The sequence below is a fragment of the Brienomyrus brachyistius genome, chromosome 25 (assembly GCF_023856365.1).
Source record: "Brienomyrus brachyistius isolate T26 chromosome 25, BBRACH_0.4, whole genome shotgun sequence".
In the NCBI taxonomy this organism is placed as follows: Eukaryota; Metazoa; Chordata; class Actinopteri; order Osteoglossiformes; family Mormyridae; genus Brienomyrus; species Brienomyrus brachyistius.
In genome coordinates this window covers 9,605,044-9,624,707 of record NC_064557.1, presented here as the reverse complement: position 1 = coordinate 9,624,707, position 19,664 = coordinate 9,605,044, and the positions used below count along the sequence as shown (strand labels likewise).

General features: G+C 48.6%; 1 protein-coding gene across 2 annotated transcripts in view; it reads left to right on the top strand.

Moving 5' to 3' along the window:
• The window catches only part of gpm6ab (glycoprotein M6Ab), a 43,551-nt gene extending 28,325 nt beyond the window's left edge, over positions 1-15,226 (top strand). For both annotated transcript variants that reach the window (XM_048996272.1, XM_048996271.1), the window contains exons 2-7: positions 6,269-6,461; positions 9,313-9,469; positions 9,783-9,936; positions 10,275-10,351; positions 10,892-10,957; positions 12,987-15,226. In XM_048996272.1, the coding sequence (XP_048852229.1) occupies positions 6,269-6,461; positions 9,313-9,469; positions 9,783-9,936; positions 10,275-10,351; positions 10,892-10,957; positions 12,987-13,139 (800 nt within the window). In that variant the 3' untranslated portion in view covers positions 13,140-15,226. The remainder of the gene's footprint in view (positions 1-6,268; positions 6,462-9,312; positions 9,470-9,782; positions 9,937-10,274; positions 10,352-10,891; positions 10,958-12,986) is intronic.
• Positions 15,227-19,664: the final 4,438 nt, after the last annotated feature.

The window sequence follows — 19,664 nt, the reverse complement described above, 5'->3', positions numbered from 1 at the left end:
GGGGACGTCTAAATAACAATAGTAGCTCACAAAAACAGAAAGCAGCTGCTTTGGCCTGAAAGCGGCATGCAGGCTGTGGCACACAGGGGACTAGGTGGGAGCCCCCCCAATCCCCGTATAGGGGCTGACTGATTGTAGGCTTATGCTTCAGAAATGCAATAATGCTAATGAGGCACCCCCCCCCCCCCCCCCCGACAGTGGCACCGTGTACATAAATCACTGGCGTGACGGCTTGCATGTTTTTTTAACCCCCTCGCCCCCAGTACCGATGCAGGGGCCACAATATTTGCATTGTGCCTGGATCTTCATTGTCCCGCTGCCGTAAGTGGGTCACACCGCTTGAGTGGGATCCGCTCCCTCAGTCGGCATGGCAACGACGCCGGCTCGTTAAACGCGTGCGGGGCCCGGGGAGGGGGGAGGGGATGGGGGGGGACAGCGGCCACACGGTCCTGTCAGTCACGCCCTCCCCAGGGGGGTGAGCTTTATCAGGTCCAACACCGGCAGTTTGTAATTATTTTCTAGTTGCAATTAATTTTAAAAAATATTTTAAAGGGCTGCAGTGTCGGCTGCATTGACAGGCAGGACGATTCCTATCCTGCTTTTCTTCAATTCCTCGGGTTTCCATAAAGCCCCTTTCTATCTGGATAATTCCACCCCTTGACCGCATTTGGATTTAAAAAGGAGACTAATCCCAGTGTTGCCAGTTTGATGTGGCTCTGGCAGATGGGGGGGGGGGGGGTGGGATTGGGTGGGAGGGGGTCCCTTTGTTGCCGCGGAGACGCCCCTTTGTTTCCTGCACGTCGATCTGGGCGTCGGCGAATCACAGGAGCTTTAAGTAACTAAACAATATGCAACCCCGACCTGACAAGTTGTCACCTGACCCCTCCGCACGACCCTGGAGGGTTGGCGTCTTACAGTGTGGGGGGGGGGCTCGTTCCCCCTGAGCTGGAGGGCAGTATCGGACGGGTGAGAGCAGCGGCCCTGAATAATTAATGGCATCAGCTCTGACCTCTCAGTGACTAAATAATGAATGAAAGCTCAGCATCGTCGCATCAGCCCCCCCACGTGTCATCCCACTTAACATGCTCCCTCCCCCATCAGAATAACAACACACTAGTGAAACAAGGGAAATGGTGGGAGGGTCAGGTGCTCTTCTTAATTGCAGGTTACCTGCTTTGTGCCTGCAAATATTTGGCCTGGAAGTGAGGCGGAGAGAGAGAGCGTAGATGGGAGATGGAGAATAGGAGGTAGGAGACAAAGAGAAACAATGAGAGACAGGAGAGATGGGAAGATAGAGAGAGAACAGAAGGCAGAAAGAGATGGAGAGAGAGAATGGGGACAGAGACAGAAAGAGAGAGATGGAGAGAGGGAATGGGAGACAGGAGAAATGGAAAGATAGAGAGACAGGAGAGATGGGAAGATAGAGAGAGAACAGGAGACAGAAAGAGAGTGATGGAGAGAGGGAATGGGAGACAGAGACTGGAGAGACAGAAAGAGAGAGATGGAGAGAGAGAGTGGGGGACAGAGACAGGAGAGACAGATGGAGAGATGGAGAGAGAGAATGAGAGACAGAGACAGGAGAGACAGAAAGAGAGATGGAGAGATGGAGAGAGAGAATGGGAGACAATGCTGGGTCAGCTGGAAATGCAGAGCACCGCCCGGGTGACAGGTCATGTGACAAACGAGGGAAAACCGACCCATGTTTTTAGGCTGAAAACAGCATATTGCCCCCACAGGGCCACAGGGAACCCCCCCCCAGGAACATGTGGTTTGGATTCAAGCTCTCTGAGCATGGGACACGTCTGTTTGATTGAGCGATCGTTTGTGTACAGAACACAAATCATGAAGGAGTTAAAGGTGCAGCTACTTGTTTGTGCGGATCTTGTACATGCCGGTGAAACTTCCCCAGGAAGGGCGTGCAGTTTGGGGGGGGGGGGGCACTGAGCACCGCGTTGGCTGTGCTTAGCATTGTGATGTTAGGCTCCTGAGCTCAGGGTCACACTAAGCACACAAACGGTGCGTGTCCCTGGGAAGTCCCCTGAGCCACGCAGTGTGAGGGGGGCTATTTTTATCGCACTTGCCTGGAACCCACTGACACGGGCAGGTTTTTATTCAGGCTGGATGGGCTTACGCAGTGTGTGTGTGTGTGTGTGTGGGGGGGGGTTATACAATGAGGGTGTATTTGTGTCTCCACTCCCCGAGGGACCGGACCAGCCCTTCAGTTTGTTGTGATGGTTACTTTGTCAAGGAGGGATTTTTCCCTTGGGAAGCAGGAATGAGGGTGTGTGCGGGGCGGGGGGGCACAGAGGCCTTGAAGTGACTGAGGACTTGGCGGGGGCGGGGGCGGGGAGCAGTAGGGGGTCACATTATGTTTTGGATGTCAAGATTGGCTAAGAATGCGGCTTCTGAGCTTTGCAAGGCCGCGGCGACGGAACAGCGAGAGAAAGCGAAGCCATTGGACACAGCGGCAGACACCAAACCCCACGTGTCCTGTTTCCTGCTTTCCATACACGCGCGTCGAAGGCCGGGCTCTCCGGGGATACTGGAGTCGGCCAAAAAACAAACCCCACTGCTGCATTTTTCTTTCTTCTTCTTCCTTTTCTTCACGCGGCCGCTGATCCTGAGTTTTTGTTGCTTTCGTGTGTGTGTGTGTGTGTGTGTGTGTGTGTGTGTGTGTGTGTGGGGGGGGGGGGGGGGAATAGAGTTACCTCGTGCCCACGCGTGTCAGGAAACAAAGAAGGTTTCCATGGCGACGGTCTCACGGGGCAAACCGCTGCCCCAAACCCGAGCTTTAAAAGCGCTAAGCCCTTAGCAGCATAGACTGAGGATATAGTGCCTAATTTTATAAAATTTCCTGCTGTGAGAATAGAGGGGCGTGGCCATCTCAGGAGGGAGCGTCATGTGACCGGAGCGTCATGTGACCGGAGCTATTTGCGTCGCTAAAATCCTGCTGGTCCCCAAGCCCTGAAGTACATTCTGACATTCTATTACTTTCCCTTCTTCCTCTGATGCTCGTGTTTGCACTTAGGGCTTTGTTAGCTCTTCCCACAATCCCTGCAGCGGGAAGCTCTGCCCCCAGCAAACAGAGTATTGCCCTCCCCATGCTAGCCCGATCACCCGTCCGGCAGGAGTAAAATCCACACGCTGTTCTATATGGGGTGCGCTATACACCGATAAAATAGGCAGCCTGCCGCGATACGGCGGTGCTGCCAAATCGCTGTCACCGCGCAGAAAGAGCCTCTTAGACGCTTCCCTTTCCGTGTCAGTCTGAGTCTCTGCGTAGAAAGTGGGGTGAACGAAAGCGAAAAGGCAGTTAATTAATCATTATCTAATTACGGCCCCCCCACGCTACGCGGAGCACGTGCACCCTGGTCTGTCCGATGGAACCGCGGACGCACCTCAGTTTATGGAGGCGACAGCCGATGACCGCCGGATGTAACGAGAAATGGGGAGCGCATTTTCAGTGCGGGTTTAGGGTTGTCACGGCGACCCCATGCCGTCCGCAGTGTCCAAACAGAAGGAGCAGACCAGCGCCCCCTCAGTCTGCACCCATCATTTAACCACTGGCAAACTGAATTAGCTAATTAACCAGCTGGATGAACACAAACGAATTAATTAGTAAAATGTTCAAACTGATGAGTGTCAGCCGCTGTGGGTCTTGTTGGGTCTGGACTGACATCCAGACGGGTCCCACTGTGTATGGTGGGGGGGGGGGGGGCATCCCAAAGCCCTCATCCATCTATCTGGGAGAGACTGACACTATTAAATAACCAGCATCACCAGTGTCTGAGTGGGAGGATTATTTTCCACGGGGGGGCGGGGGAAAGAGATCTAGTATCACGAATGAGTAAACATGCTTCAGCTTTGTGGGGGGGAGGGGCATGAGATTAACCTGTGTTCAGAAACGATGCAGAGAAGAGAATATGAAATTCTCACCTGATCCAGCTTTCGAAAGACAGGTGGGGAAGGGAAGGCAAAGATTTTACTGCGGTTAGATGGTGGGAAGACAAGCATTTACAATATATAGAAATAACTAACGATAATAACAAAGTTACATGTTCATCCGGAAAGGGGTACAAACACGGTTTAACAAATTGACACAGATAACTAAGATCACAGAGATCAATGCTGCTTCAACGTGGCACCACCTCATGCAGTGAAGGAGATTTACGGGAGTTACTATCGTGAATGAATTCTCTAGGATAACAAGAAGAGGACTGGGGGGTTGTTGGTGGGAAAAATGATCTTGCGTTTCCGCTGCGGCCCGTCAGAGTGGGTGGGACTGACTGTAAATATCGCCCCCTGGAGGAGGGGTTATGCATGCGATGAATGTTTGCTGGACTCTGAAGCGTTTGGATGGCTGGCTGCAAAATTTCCAAACAACATAAAAAAAACCTGACAGCTACAGGAATGGATGTGGATTAGAGTTCCTGAGAGCCAACGGCATGTATCTGAGATGCAGTGTCCCGAATGAGGAAGCTCACTTATTACAGATGACTGAACCCAAGGAATTGTCCATCTTAGCGAGAAGTGCTGCTTTAGAGGAAGTGGGGGGGGGTTTGGTCCTGAGTCACTCTGTCAGTTTGCCTGAGCTGTGTCTGCAGTTAGCGGTTCGTCAAGCCAGTAAGCACTATTTATATTTTATCTTGCTTCTTTGCAGATTTATGTAATTCACCCATGTGGCCACTTGGGGGCGCATGAGCGACTCGGACACGGGGCAGTGGCTCCATGATTTCTTTCAGTGACAGGGGGTCGAGGGGGGTCAAGGGGCCCTTTGTTATGGATCAGGAGGCTGGGGGGGGGGGGGGGGGGGGACAGTCAGCCGTGTCATGAGGTACGGGGGTGTGGTGCCTGACCAACCCGCCCGTAGCAAAAGTATGTGGCTGAAAATCAGTGACCCTGAAGGGGAAACTATTACCTTGAGTCACAGTCATCCCACAGATTCCTGACGGGCCCAGAGAGGAGCACAGACAGGGTGCTGCCAGTCAGTAGGGGGGGGCAGATGAGCAAGATGGCTAGGAAGTCCTCAGAAATATACCGCAAACAGTCGCCGGTTCTGATTGGGCCAGAGCCGCTGCCCTGCTCCTACAGCACGAGTGCTGGAATATTTATGCTAATGAGCCAGCAGAATAAGAACAGCCACTCTGTTCATGCGTGCTCCTCCCCCCGCGGCAGCGAGGGAACGCGCCTTTGTACACGGCACTCCCCATTACATTACCTGGTGTTTTTATTCTACTCGTGCGTCTGCGCTGGATTCTTGGGGATTCTTGCTCAGCCTCGTTGACCCGATTCCCAGAGTTCAGACGGGGCTGCTTTCAGAGCAGGCGGTCAAAAGGCACGCTGAAATCAGCGGATGATTGGCCGGTGAGGGCGGGCATGACCCAGATAAAATGTGGCCATCCCCCCCCCCTTTCGTTAGGAAACGCTGACTGGCGGCTGCTTTTGATTGGCTCCCTGAAAGTTGCCAGGGGCGGGGTGGAGCTATCAGTCAGCTAATTGGACGGCTGTCAGATTCAGGAGCTGATTAGGCGCCGGATTCCTGCTGCTAATTCAGCGTTGCCTTCTATGCTGTACGATACGTTTACTGTTCACACGGGCAGATCAATGACGACGGTGATAAAAAAAAACTTTCAGCTGCACATGATGAAATAAAATAGATGCAAAAGGGGGCGACACAAGCAGGAGGTTCGAGGGGTGATCTGCCACCACCCCCCCCCCCCAAATCCGGGGGGGACATCTGTTGGCCTGGGGAGCTCAGAGCTGGAGCCTGGCGCTGTTATTCCCTTTCACCCCCTCTGTGGGGGGGGGGGGTCTGGTGGCGCGTGCCACTTCAAAAGCGACAGTGGGGGGGGGGGAGGGCGGGTTTCCGCGCACCTGCTGGATCAGACTCCGTGTGTCTGCAGCCCGGTGTTCTCACCCGAGCCCCTGTGTCTATGGGAGCTCTGCCCCCTGGTGGGGGGTTAAGCGTACCTCTCCACGCCATAAAGAGTCGCATTATGTGCTGGGCTGCCAGCGGCTTTGTGGTCCGTGACGCCTCGTAAACGATGAATCCTTCCCTGCCTGCGGCAGTCTGGGAGCCTTCTCCCTGCTCTACTTTGTGGCCACCGCTCTGAATCGATAACGCTGGGCCGCTGTATATTAAAGAGACAAATCTCCACGGCGATGACGGCCCCGCCCTCACCTTCGGCCGATTGGTCCACGGCCGGAAGCCGAGATTGGTGATTGGCTGCGACTGACTGCTCTGCCCCTCTTGTCTCTTTTCGAACAGGGTGCTTTGAGTGTTGCATCAAATGCCTGGGCGGCATCCCATACGCGTCGCTGATCGCCACCATCCTGCTGTACGCCGGCGTGGCGCTCTTCTGTGGCTGCGGCCATGAGGCGCTGTCCGGCACCGTCACCATCCTGCAGAGCTACTTTGACGTGGTGAGGGGGCCCCTCGACACCCTGGACGTCTTCACCATGTGAGTAGCCTGGAGCTTCGAGGGCCACAATATCGCATCTTAGTGCCCCACAAATCGTGTTACATTTTCTGCAGGCTTGTTAATCTCGCGTCTTCTTGCAATTTATTATTTTATTTCAAACATACTGATTTATCGAAGTGTAACATTTTAATCTGGAAGGTAAAGGTTAATACTATTTACAAAAAACAAAACAGATCCAGTGAAACTGACTTAGTTCCAAACGAAGCCCTTTCCAGATGTACCAGTTTGATAGGAGCCGATTACATGTGCCCAGCCTGCCCTGTCCATATCCGCTTCCCGGTTTAGGATACCGTAATGGGAGATCGGCACCCTTGCTGCCAGGTGTGCCCACGTGCCAAGGCCAGCGGATCAGTCCTGCCTCCTTGCACCAATATCACCGTATGCCGCTGACACACATGCATTCAGCTGCTGGGATTTGGTTGATCTGGCAAATCCCTGCTTTCAGGGGAATTCGGGGAACCCGAGGTATTGTTTGAGCCTTTAGAGCAAGGAGGGTTAGGGGAAGCAGAAGGGAATGGGGGGTGCATGGGTACGATGTGGAGACAGGTGGAAGGAACAGTGGGGTGGGGGTCGCAAGAGGAGGGTGAGCAGGTGTGGGGGGTACGTAGAAACAGGGTGGCCAATCAGGAGGGAGCCGGAGGCGATGTGTGTGTGTTAGTGTGGGTGGGTCATGTATTCACAAGTTGAGCCCGACGTGTTTCTCTGGTGAACGTGGCAGCATGACTAGAACTAGAACATCAGCACAGAACTTTGGTGCGTTTTAAATCTAAAACATGGGAATGGTCTAGAACATGGGTGTGTTCTAGAACTAGGGTAGAACTATAACCTTAGCATTGTGAGACATTGTGTTTAAAGGGGCCCCTCCCACATCCATGCTGCCTTCGGAAGGGCCCGGCTCTGTCCCTGGGAGACTTGGCTTATGACACAGCCCTTCCTTTGGTGTTCTTGAGGAGCGCCAAGCTAACGTAGCCATGTCACTCTGCACGGTCTACGAAATTATGATTAGACAGACGCAGAGCAACGCGACGTCCACGCCAGGACAGTAAACGCTCCAAAACCTTCCCTATCCGTCCGCAAGTATCTGCCCATTAGTCGGCATCAACGGACGCTCTTTAAGTCTCCAGTGACTGGAACAGAAAGCTCTCTGAGCTTCTGGAGAGCCTCCAGATACCGCTTGACTTCTGTCCTGAAACAGGATCCGTTTCAACCACAATCCACACAAACAGAAAAATACTGCAATAGACGAGACGTCGCACATCAGACTCCCGCCTGCGAGCGCATTACTCAGTGTGTTGCGAGAGTGCGGCTCTTCAAAGGATATTGACTTTTGGTGTTTTCGGGCACAAATAAACAGCGGGGTTTTTTAGCACGCTGCCTTTGACGGTGTCGTTGATCTGACAGGCGTGCGGCAGCACTGGCTGCAGTTCCTCTTCCGCGGATCCTGTCGGGATGTCAGCTGTCGTCACGTCTTGCGTTCCCCGCTTCTCTGAATAATATTTCTACACGCTCTCATATCTGAAGTTATGGGTGTACTGGGCCTTTAAGAGGTGGGGCTGGGTCGAGTGCCACTCCCTGTCATGTTGTAGCCTCGGAGGTTGATTTTCCGCACCGGTGTGCACCACATTGGCCCTGAGCCCGTGTGGGGGATTAGGTCTGCGGGGCACGCTCAAGCGCATCTGTTCACCGGAACTGTGCCGGCTGAGAGGCCGCGCGGTGCCCCACCCACCCTCCAGTAGGGGCAGGTCTCTGGCCCTGCCCATACTCGCTTCCCCACCAATCAGAGAGCATCCTGTGAAACCAGGAAGTGGGACTTGTTGGCGGAGGGTGAGGTCATCGGCGGAGGCAGGGCGTCCTTGCTGTGCCGCTCGCTTGCCGTTCCGTTGTTTAAAGAAAAGCCCTTAGAGGTCAACTGGACATGTCTGCCCATTACTATGACTCGGTATCTTGTTGGCACCCACCGCAGGGACGCCGCACCCTAATAAAGAGAGGACAGCATCGTTTGGGTGCCTTGTTTTGGGCGTAGCAGGGAATTACCGGGCCAGATGGCGGGAGGGCTGCAACGCGGGCATCCGCCTCCAGCGCATGGCACGGCGCCACCCTTGGTGTTTTTCCTGCCGATCTGCACCACCAAAAATGCCCCATGCAGGGCTTAAGGGCTCGGGGGGGGACTAAAATTCAATTTATTCAGTAACTTGCATCTGAATTTGTTTTGCCCTTTGGTTAGTTTGCCATCACTTTCGCTCGACCTTTGGGCATAAACAGTCCATTGAAGTCCAGAGAGTATGTATCACTGCAAAGAATTTGAATTTCTATATCAGAATTATCCAGGAAGAAGCTTCACATTGCAAAGTGGGACCTAACTGTCGCTGCCTGGAAACAGTCGGCTTGGCAACGGGTTGCGAGAATTCTCGCAACATGCCAATGGCCGATGACGTCATAGTGTAAGACTCAAAAGAATCATATCCCTATACCGAGCACCCCCACATCCTACCTCACAAAGGTGGAGCCTCCTTGCACCCAGCCCTATCCCACCCTCTGCCCACCCCCCCCCCCCAAGAGAGAATCCTGCCTGTAGAGACTGAGAATAGGCCAGCAAGCTGATGGGAACATCAAAGTGAGACGTTAATCCCAGCCAGGGAGCTCAGAAGCCTTACAGAGGATGAGGAGGACAAACAGAAGGTCTCCATATGGGAGCAGCGAGCCCACGCCTCTCATCAATCTCCATGTCTGTTTATTTTTAAGCAGTCTAACATTAACGATCTTGGCAGCCCCAGTTCTTCAGAATGTGTGACCCGTGATGTCAGGTCTCTGTCTCCACCTCCGTTTCCAGGATCGACATCTTCAAGTACGTGATCTACGGCGTGGCTGCCGCCTTCTTCGTTTACGGCATCCTGTTGATGGTCGAGGGCTTCTTCACCACCGGCGCCATCCGGGATCTCTATGGAGACTTCAAGATCACCACCTGCGGCCGCTGCGTCAGCGCCTGGGTAACATACTCTGCTGCCCAAGGCTTCCCCTGGGGGGCTGTTTGGCCACACGGCTGCTGTGGAACGCTAAGTATCTTTAAGTGCATATCAGATTCGGCAACCTGAGGCCACATTAGCACAGTGTACAGTGCTGATGTGAAACTTTTCGTCATAAAATCTTTGGTCTGGATTTGTAGCTTCTGGACGTGACATACCCAACACTACCCTGTCACACCTGTGGCCGTGGTTCTCAGGAAGCTTATCATAGGAGGTTAACAGACCACGTAGAGTCGAGTTGGGCATGTGACTCTATGCGTGTTCCTTGCTTCTTCAGTTCATCATGCTGACCTACATCTTCATGCTGGCCTGGCTGGGTGTCACAGCCTTCACGTCCCTGCCGGTCTTCATGTACTTCAACATCTGGAACATGTGCCAGAACACCACAGCTATAGAGGGGGTCAAGATGTGCCTGGACCTGCGTCAGTTCGGTACGCCCGATGTTGTTTTACGGCAGCCGTCGGTGGCGCGGAGGTGACCTGTCACTGCAAGCCGCGTCGTCTAGGTGCAGTTCAGCTGCAAACATACAAAATGAGACATTCACATGGTAGGGGTAGCAGCATAGCAACGATGGAACTCAATAAAAAAAGATCTGCGATGTTTAGAACACTGTTTGTGAAGGTTTCATTTCTTCATGTTCCTGGGACTAAGGTTGCATGAAGAGTATGGGGTGAGGGTAGATGGGGGGGGGGGGGGTTGTCGTGGCGATAGACGGCAAGGCTACTAGCTGATGCTGCTGCCTCAACTGACACAAGTCCGTCTCTCCTAGGAGTCGTCACTATCAACGAGGAGAGAAAACTGTGCACAGAAACGGAAAAGTTCCTCAAGATGTGTGATTCTAACGAGGTCAGTGTTCAGCGAGGGGGTCGGGAGACTCGGGACATTTTACCCACCCACTCGCCCCCTTTATTCCAACTGACATGTCTTATGGGCAGATCTTAATGGCCCTGATCCATAATTCTTTATGCCTGGGTCTGTAGGCATTTAGAAATCATTTTAACTCATATTATTTAAACAAAATCAAGTCAAGTGCCTTTTGTTGTCATTCAACCATATACAAGTGGTACAGTATCCAGTGAAAGCATTCATCTTAGAAAATATCAGTGAATACTGCATTATATACAGCAGGATTAAAAAGTGCTTTTTAATTTTCTGTTTATATATGTGTCCTTCCAAGCGGCAGGATTTCTGGTTTATATTCTGACATCATACCCCGCCCCCCCCCCCCCCCCACACACACACACACAAATACACATACTTACACTTTCTAAGTGGCGTGTGTGTGTACATATGAATGCATGTACAGTCGTGCTGTGACTCAGGTGGATCACCAGAATCGCTACTTGCATTATGTAACAACTCTCCTCTTTTTCCACACCTTTACAGCTGGACCTGACGTTCCACCTCTTTGTCTGTGCCCTGGCTGGGGCAGGGGCAGCGGTCATCGCCATGGTGAGTGCGGAGACTCCCATTGATTGGTTTGCTGGGTGACCTATAAGTGCACCAATCCCCTTCCCCTTTAAATAACACCTGAGATCTGATTGGTTTTCAGATTTGATACAACAGTTGGGAGTCAACTTCCCACTGTATCTGCCACTAAGTATATGGAGAAATTATGTAGTGATATTCTGAGGGTTCACAGTCAAGGAAAAACATTTAAGAAACTGTAATGAAAAGCAAAAGCTTAAGCCTCACTTGTAGGGCGTTAGTGTAAAATCCGGTGCGAGCGCTATGTCCGGGCCGAGGAGGCGTGACGCCGCCGCAGCTCACCTCGGAGAAGTGCGCCCGCGAGAGCGCATGGAGCGCCGTTGCCATGGAAACTGGGAGAAGAAAGCAGCTTGTTGAAAGCATCTCCGAGTGATGTTTGGGAACCATCTTCTGAGAAGGAAAAGGCGGTGGGTCGACAGGGCTGATGGATCCTAATTTAGCGACAGATGCCTTTCTATTGAAAAATCGTTTTTATCTCGCACGCAATTACTTCTAAGTCAATATTTGGGTTAATTGCACAGTTTTACATTATAAAATACACATTTCAGATAATTTGCAAAATCACTTTAATGTAATCTCTTTGTTATATTTATTATATTAATGCCAGCTGGGTTACAGACGTTATATATTCATGAGGTACGTCATGCAAAAGATCAGATGGAATCGGCAGCGTTCATGGTAGCTGAGTGACTGGCGTCATTCCCGCCGAGTTCTGAAATGCTGTACATTCAGAAGGGCAGCATTTGTCCGAAATGGAAAATAAGACTGCCGTGAAAGGAGAGACCGGAGCAGGGGCGTCGCACGGAGCCGAGAGTGACTGTTTCCCTGGACGCAGAGTCGCGGCGCTGCTCTATGCGCCATCGCCGCCTGCTGGCCGCTTTAGGAAAACAACAAGGGCGTGATGCGCAGTCTACTGACTCCCCCCCCTCACCCCTCCAAATGTGCTGCATGCCGGATGATTTAAGATCTGAGAGACACTATCATAAGCTATCGCTAAATCAGATTTCTCTCGCTCCGTTTAATGTTAATGATCACGCAATTGGAGTAAGGAACAGGGCTATTTGATTTTATTTATCACGCCCCGTCGCGATAGTGTGAAATATATGAATAATTATTGTTACATAATGAAGTATAAAGTGGGACAACGTCTGTGCATTTTTTTATTTAATTACATCATACCTTGGATGGGTCTGCGCCGCTTGCTTGGTAAAAATAGCTCGACTCAACACAACCCCCCTATGGCACAGAAGAGTATTGCAAGTGACGTTTGTAAGCGTGTGCTTCCGTAAAGGAGCTAAAAAGTAAAGCAACCTCCCCGCTCCTTCATATGATTTAGGTAAAAAATAATTTACAACACCGTTGAGGCGACCTTTCATTTCATTTTATTTCTGGCCACCGCGGAGTACCACTGTCTGTATTTTCCAGTCACTGCCTTCTCTCCTGTCGTCCCTTGTTGGTGTATAGGTGATGGGAGTTTCGGTTCTGATCAGTAACTTCGTTACTGTGAAGTCTCTCAGTCTTGGAAAATACTGCACCAGATTCTAAAAGAAAAGCGCCCCCTGTCACCAGCCTCCGATACCATAATAACAGGATCTCCCCCAGGCGCCCAAACTCCACCCCAGCGGAATGGAGGGGAGTCGGCAGTGTTTGACACCCCGTCAGAGGGTTGCGTTTCCGTTAACCCCGGGGGCTTGGCATGCTCTGACTGAAATCCCCGGTCTCCCCTATTAGTTCCCGACTGACCATCCTCTCAGTCACCGTGCCCAACTCTCTAACAACCACAGTGATCAACTAATTGCCCAATTGTGCATATATGCAATGGTTTACTTTTGTTATTGCAAAAACAAATAACGTGCGTTTGATGTGAGCCGCTTCCTTTTTTGATCCGACTACTTTTGCAATTTAACAGGATGTTTGTTTTTTTTCCCCCTAATCCATCCCTAAATTAGACCGATTTGCCACCCCGCACCCCACTAACCCCCGTCTCTTGCAGGTGCATTACCTAATGGTTCTGTCCGCCAACTGGGCTTACGTGAAAGACGCGTGCAGGATGCAGAAGTACGAGGACATCAAATCCAAGGAGGAGCAGGAGCTGCACGACATCCACTCTACCCGCTCTAAAGAGCGCCTCAATGCCTACACATAGAGCCGAAAGCACGCGCACCGAGGGGATGTGACTCCGGTTTAGGTCGGGGGTGGGAGCCCGTGGGTGGGGCGGGGGGAGGCGGACTGGTTCGCCGAGCTTACGGGGTTGTGTCGCAGCAAGGTGGTAGGGGGGACTCGCGCGTCTCCCCAACGACGTTTCTGGGGACAACCCTTTACCTCTTTCTGGGACTGAGTTACTCCTCCTCTACATCTATTTTAACTTTTCTTCAGAGACAGTTAGTGTTACGTTTTCCTTATTTTAACCTGCTGTTCATTTTTTTTTGCCATTGAATCCTTAATGCAGCTGGTTATTTCTGGTGATATTTATTGCGTTTCTTTTTGGTAGTTTTGGGCAGGGTCGGAATGCCGGTTCACCTTGGCGAAAATCACATTTATACTATCCTGAAAACTTCTCATCCGTCAGGGCTTCACGCATTGAGTAACGAAAAGCTGTCTTTTTTATTACGAGACCAAAATTCGACCAAACTTTTATAATTTACAGGGGAATTTTCGTACCACCAATACTAGAAATGTACAGATTCTTTTCCAGCAAATTCTCTATTGGTTGGGCTGGATGTTTAGGACGAATATGAGTACCTTCGAATGAATTTTTACGCACTTTTACATCATGTAGCTTAATCAAACCTTCAGGAGCCATCGCTGTTTTTATCTGCGCGCTCCCCACTTTAATGTACCATTTATAAATGACAGTATTAGCGTTTCAGAAACCGAAGCTTTTTAGCCTGACAAGCCAATGGGACTCACAGGAAGCAGAGAAATTGTAAAGGTTAAGGGAGATCGTGGGACGATTTTTTTAAATAACACTGCTTTTTTGAATTTTCTTTGGGCACTCTCTATAGACAGCTAAACGCCACTCCATCGCAAGCCATATAATCACATGCAAATAGCATTTTATTACGTTACTTTGTTTTTGGTAAACCGTTTACTCACATGCAAATAGCATTAGATTTTTTTGAAGCTAACTTTTTTAAATGCAATTAATCAGAGGAACACAGAAGTTACTTTTTTCAGTATTCTACAGTGTATATATAACTATATAAATATATACATATATGTCAAAACAGTTCGACTTCAGGTCATTTCACGGGAGCTTAAAACACATCTCAGCGGTTAACTTTGATATTGCAGTGATATTCCAGCGAAGGTTTTTTTTTTTATTTGTTGAAATTGTTTTTAAATTACAAAAATCGAGATGATGGGTGGGTGACGTCATGGTTCTCGACGGTGCTGTTTTTTCCCCAGTGCAAAGGTGAATATCACATCTGAGAGGTAACTAACCATTTGCTAAGCTACTTACTACTAAACGGCATTAAATGTCGCTTTAAAAGATATGAAATATATATTATTCTTGACTATGGACCAAACTCGATGTTTTGGATCTTGTCTTGCTTACTTTAACTGCTATAGAATCGCAGTTCCGTGTATCATTGTTTTGTTGCCTGACAATACTTGTTTTTGTCAGTGTTTCAAAAATGCTAGTTTTGTGCACTTATTGAACCATAGTGAGCTCTTTCTGGGTGTAAGTGCATTTCTGCTCTTTCAGAGGTTAATCTCTGTACTGTTACTAGTCATGCAGCGTTGTTTTTAAACAGAACTTGTATTAGGTAAAGACTGTGACTCTAGGTGTTAATTGTGGCATGGTTATGAATTAATTGGTAAATAGTTTTACTGATGATTCTTTTTCTTTATCATTTTCTTTTTTACACTGACTGTCTTGCAGGGTCAACGGTTTTCAGTATGTGTGCAGTATTATGACGCTGACGCTAACAGTATTACGCTAGATATCTTATTAGGTTGTAGTGTTTGATTTGTGTCCTTATATAGTTTGTGATGATTTAAAAACCATGTCTTAAACGATACCTGTAATGATGTTGCGTATTCAGTATTTACCCGACGATGCTTTCGGCTTTCTCCTTGTATTAGTCTTTTGTACTTTCACAAAGAATGCTTCGTAGCAGGGCTGTAAAATGAATCTGTTTTGTAAATATGTGACAAGAGCTTGACGTCGCTTTTTTGAACTGTAGGAACAAATTGCTTGCGCAAATAAAACACTTGTGTACTTGTTAATTGATCGTGGTCACGAGTCTTTTTTTTCTCTCACCTACCATGTCCAGCAACACAGCTTGACATGTCGCCAGCCAGCCTATTTGCCCAAGAATATATTCCGTCATTTATATATATTTTTTGCATTCACTACGGACGTAAGAATCTATGGATCACTCTCGCATTAAAATGTACCCTTTATGAGAAACAAAAATCTCATTTGGTTTGACTTGAAAATTGAGTTTGGTAGGTTGCACTTACCTGCACGGATTTGACTTGTACCCTTGCCAATAATAAAAATAACCACTCTGACACAGCGTGGGAGCGCTGCTGAAGAATGAGCGTGTGCGCCCCCTGCTGGCTAATTCTCACAATAAATCAGACTCATCTATTGTGCAAATTAAGCGGAAATCTATTTTCGGATACGTGTACATCATTCTTATACAATGTTATATAAGAACTGAACACCATGCCATCCAATAACAAATAAACAGTCTATGTATATAAATATGATTTTAAACTGGTTTTGGTAATACAATGAAAAATTATCCCAATAACAAGAACGTGTAAGCTTTATTTTGAAATTATAATATTATAACATTGTCGTAATATTGTATACAATCTTTTACATAAATATATTTACAAGCACAGAAATATGTAAAATCAAACCTGCGCGTAATCATAGAAAAATTGTAATGTCACTTTTCACCAGGTGGTGGCAGTAAAGTATTTAAAACGATAGTCAAATTTTCACAACTCCGGAAAAAAACAGTTTGAATCGAAAGGCAACATCTATGCACACATCACAAAAAAAAACTCACTAGAAACTACTATAAAGTCATATCAGTTATATTTCTCTTTCAATGTAATTACTTTCACCAGTGGTTTACTGTGTTTGGATACTTCAGCTGCCAGAGTCATACCTGCGCGAGTCGCTAAAATCCTTTAGTGATTGTTTAGTTGCTGGTATCTTGCAGAATCAGAACAAGAATAATAAAGATCTATATTGGCGAAGTATATTTAACATACAAAGAATTTGTCTTAGCGGGTGTGCTCCAGTGTAACCTGTAACATGCAAGACGATTTACAAGACAAGTATGTACATATGAAATTTCACACACACTTTCTACACTAGACTGTCTACCTATCGAAGGTGAAAGGTCACAAATCTTTGCTTATATACTGTATTTATACACATATACACTCATGTTATTAGTTAACCCTACACAGTCATGGGCAGAACCCGCTTTTCTTCCCCCTCCACTGTTGCATGGATGTTGCTTTGTACTTGTGATCTTCATGTTGGCTTTAACAATGAGCCGTTCTCCTTTGAGCTCCCTCACCAGAAAGGTGCTTTACGCCACAGAACAGCCCTGGATGTTATTGGTTTATCACACTTTAAACTCTGCACCGGCATTTCTCAATCCAGTCCTCGGAGACCACCCAAGATGGTCCACATTTTCGCTCCCTCCCAGCTCCCTGCCAGAGACTCCACAGCTGGGAGGGAGCAAAAACGTGGCCTGTCTGGGAGTGCCCGAGGAACGGATTGAGAAACACTGCTCTAGACACTGCATTGTATGAAAACCACCCTGCTTGGCACCAACAATCAAACCATATTTAAAATCACTTAGGCCTGGAGTCGACGTCGTTCTGGTGCTTAGCAACAACCACTGAACCTCTTTGCCGAATTTGCATGCTGTGTGTGTGTGTGTGTGTGTATATATATATATATATATATATATATATATATAGTTGCAGCCACATGTTTCACTGTTTACAGCGGCAGCTTGAGTTAAGGTGGCCACTGAGAATTAATTATGATTGGTGCTAATAAGGCTTATCTTTCTTTTCTCTTTACAGATTGTGGTTCTTATGAAAAATGCCCCCTCTTATGGCGACATTTCTGCTCTGGGCTGAGAGACTCGCGCAAATTAAATGTATCGATCCGCACGCCTTTCAGGGTTGGTTGCCGATCAATGTAATTCGCCCGGAGCGCAGAAGGGGAGGGTCTCCGTGCCACCTGGGGTCTCTGCCATAAACTGACCGGCCAATGCGAGGTCTTGCCCATGAGACAGCAAGTGGACCCCTGAGAGAAGCCGGCACTCGGGGTAGCTGGGCCAATGTGTCATTACACGTTCAGCCACTAGGGCGGCTCCACTTAGGTCTTCTGAAGCTGGACCTCTCAGCTTTTGTCATCTGAAAGTACAGATGCTCAAGCTGGCATTATCTGGCTATTTGGCGTTTATTTATTGTAGTGCTTGATGGACATGAGAGACGATGCGTGATGAGCTGGGAAGCTGTACTACCATCCCATGGACACAAATCTTAAAGACGCCTATTTCCGAGACAGAAGTGTAAATATCCACTGCTCAGTGCGGAGACCTGGCCTTGGAGAGCTTGCTGTTCATGCTGAAAGGGTCAGCTAGTCCAAGCCCCGTACCACCAAGTCCACATCCAGGTCTCACATCTCAAATGAAATAGCTATAGGCCTCATCAGGTCCAGAGATAGCCAAGGTCAGTCTCTGGTGTCAGTGATGTTCATGCAAAGGCCAACCCTCCCGCGAGTGGTTCCCCCCACCAAACCCTAAATCAACACATCTCTGGCTTCTGTAAAGTCGTTTTACTGGTCTCACTCGTATCAAAGTGATGTATCATCTATTCCCAAAGCCCTGCATGCAAAGAGCCTTTAAAACAAGCGGTTTTCTGCATCCTCTAGCTTGCCTGCGTCAACAGAACAGCATTGATCGCGAGCCTCATGACACACGATCCGTGACCTATGACACCCCGATGACCCGAGCTGCGGAGTTAATACCACGCTGTTCTTTTATGCCTTTTAAATGGGCATTTTATATTCCCTAAGACTGCATAACGCAGCATATTTTAATGCGAGAGAGATTAAAATGACAAAATGATGGCTGGTGATGTTATTGTCATAATTGTTGAACATAGTTTGAGCTTGGTGTAGGGCTCAGCCTTCCGGTGGCGTGCTCTTGGCGGCCAGCCAAACTAAAAACAGAATACTAAACACAGGAAATAACATTTCATATAATGAAATGCATAATTTATGACATTGTACAATTTCTTATTGTTATTTTATGAGTTGCATTCCAGACTGGCTATCAAATTCCCATTGTTTATTGCTTTATAAATATGTATCTATGGTAAACAACAGCACTGCCAGGGAAGCAATATGAAAGCGGACTTTTCTGGAGCCGTGAGCATTGGGTCTGCTATACATTAAATATAAGAGACTCTGAATCCGGTTTTTCATTTTCCAGATAATTGTATTTTAGAGAGAAGCTACCTTCTGTAACTGTAAGCCATTAAAATACACTCTTCCCGGGCCTAACAGAGCAGCAGCTGGCTGGGAACATATCAGCCCCGTTAATGCAAATAAATAACTGTGTGTTCAACCATTTCTGTTTTCTTCTGTTTTTATACTAGATAATTAGTAGATGCCCAATGGTGCAAAAAAACCTCTGTCCATTGGAGGCAAAGGCCAGTTGACCAGGCACTTCACTTAACATCCGTCCATCCATCTATTTTCCATACCCTCTTCAGAGAATCTTTGGGTACTGCTGGTTTGACTTTGTGTCGAATGAGCGGTTGCTAGAGGAGTCCCGAATGAGGCACATTACCCGCATTGTGAGGGAGCGTCAGTTACGGCACTATGGCCATGTGAGGGAGACCCGGCTTGCAGGATCGTCATTGCTGAGGCCCTGACGGCTGGACCAGGCTGAGGGGGTGCCCACGTAACACCTGAGTGTGGCAGATGGATGACCACTTCAGGAGGGTGGGACAGGACCATGTGTCTGCCTGGTGGGGCGGTGGGGGGATCCCAAGGTGTTTAGTCGTATGGTGGGTGTGACAACGCGCTGCACCAGTGCACGCCCCCCAACCTGACCTGACCTTGTCCTATTGACCCTATCTTAGGAACAAGATGAAAGGCAGAGAATAGCCCAGTATGGGGCGCCAACCCATCGAAGCCCCACTCAACGTGTAAATGCATGTTCCAGATCATTTAATATCTGTATCTCAATACACTGGGGGAAGAGCATGTTAGAGCAGCAAGCTTCAATTTCACAACAAGGTGTGTTAAACCTGATGTGGAGAAGCTGAAGCTTCAGACCAGCGTCTCGCGCCATCTGGTCCGGCTACGGCTGTTTGATTAACAAAGTGAGAGCAGGTGCGAGCAAGTAGGCCGAGAAACAGCCAGATGCTAATCTCCGCACAGGGTGCAACGCACAGGTTTGGAGGCATGGCCCGAAACCATCACATGATGGCCACAGCGGGTTGGCCATGCTAGGTCATGTGACATACTAAGTCACGTGACATCTGGAAATGAAGCCTGAGGCTATTCCAGCGGTCCGTTCTCACCTGGTCCATTCTGATTAAACTGATCCAATAAGGATATGAATAGCCTTTTAGCCAAAATTTTAACAATTTTGCTGGTAAAAAAAAA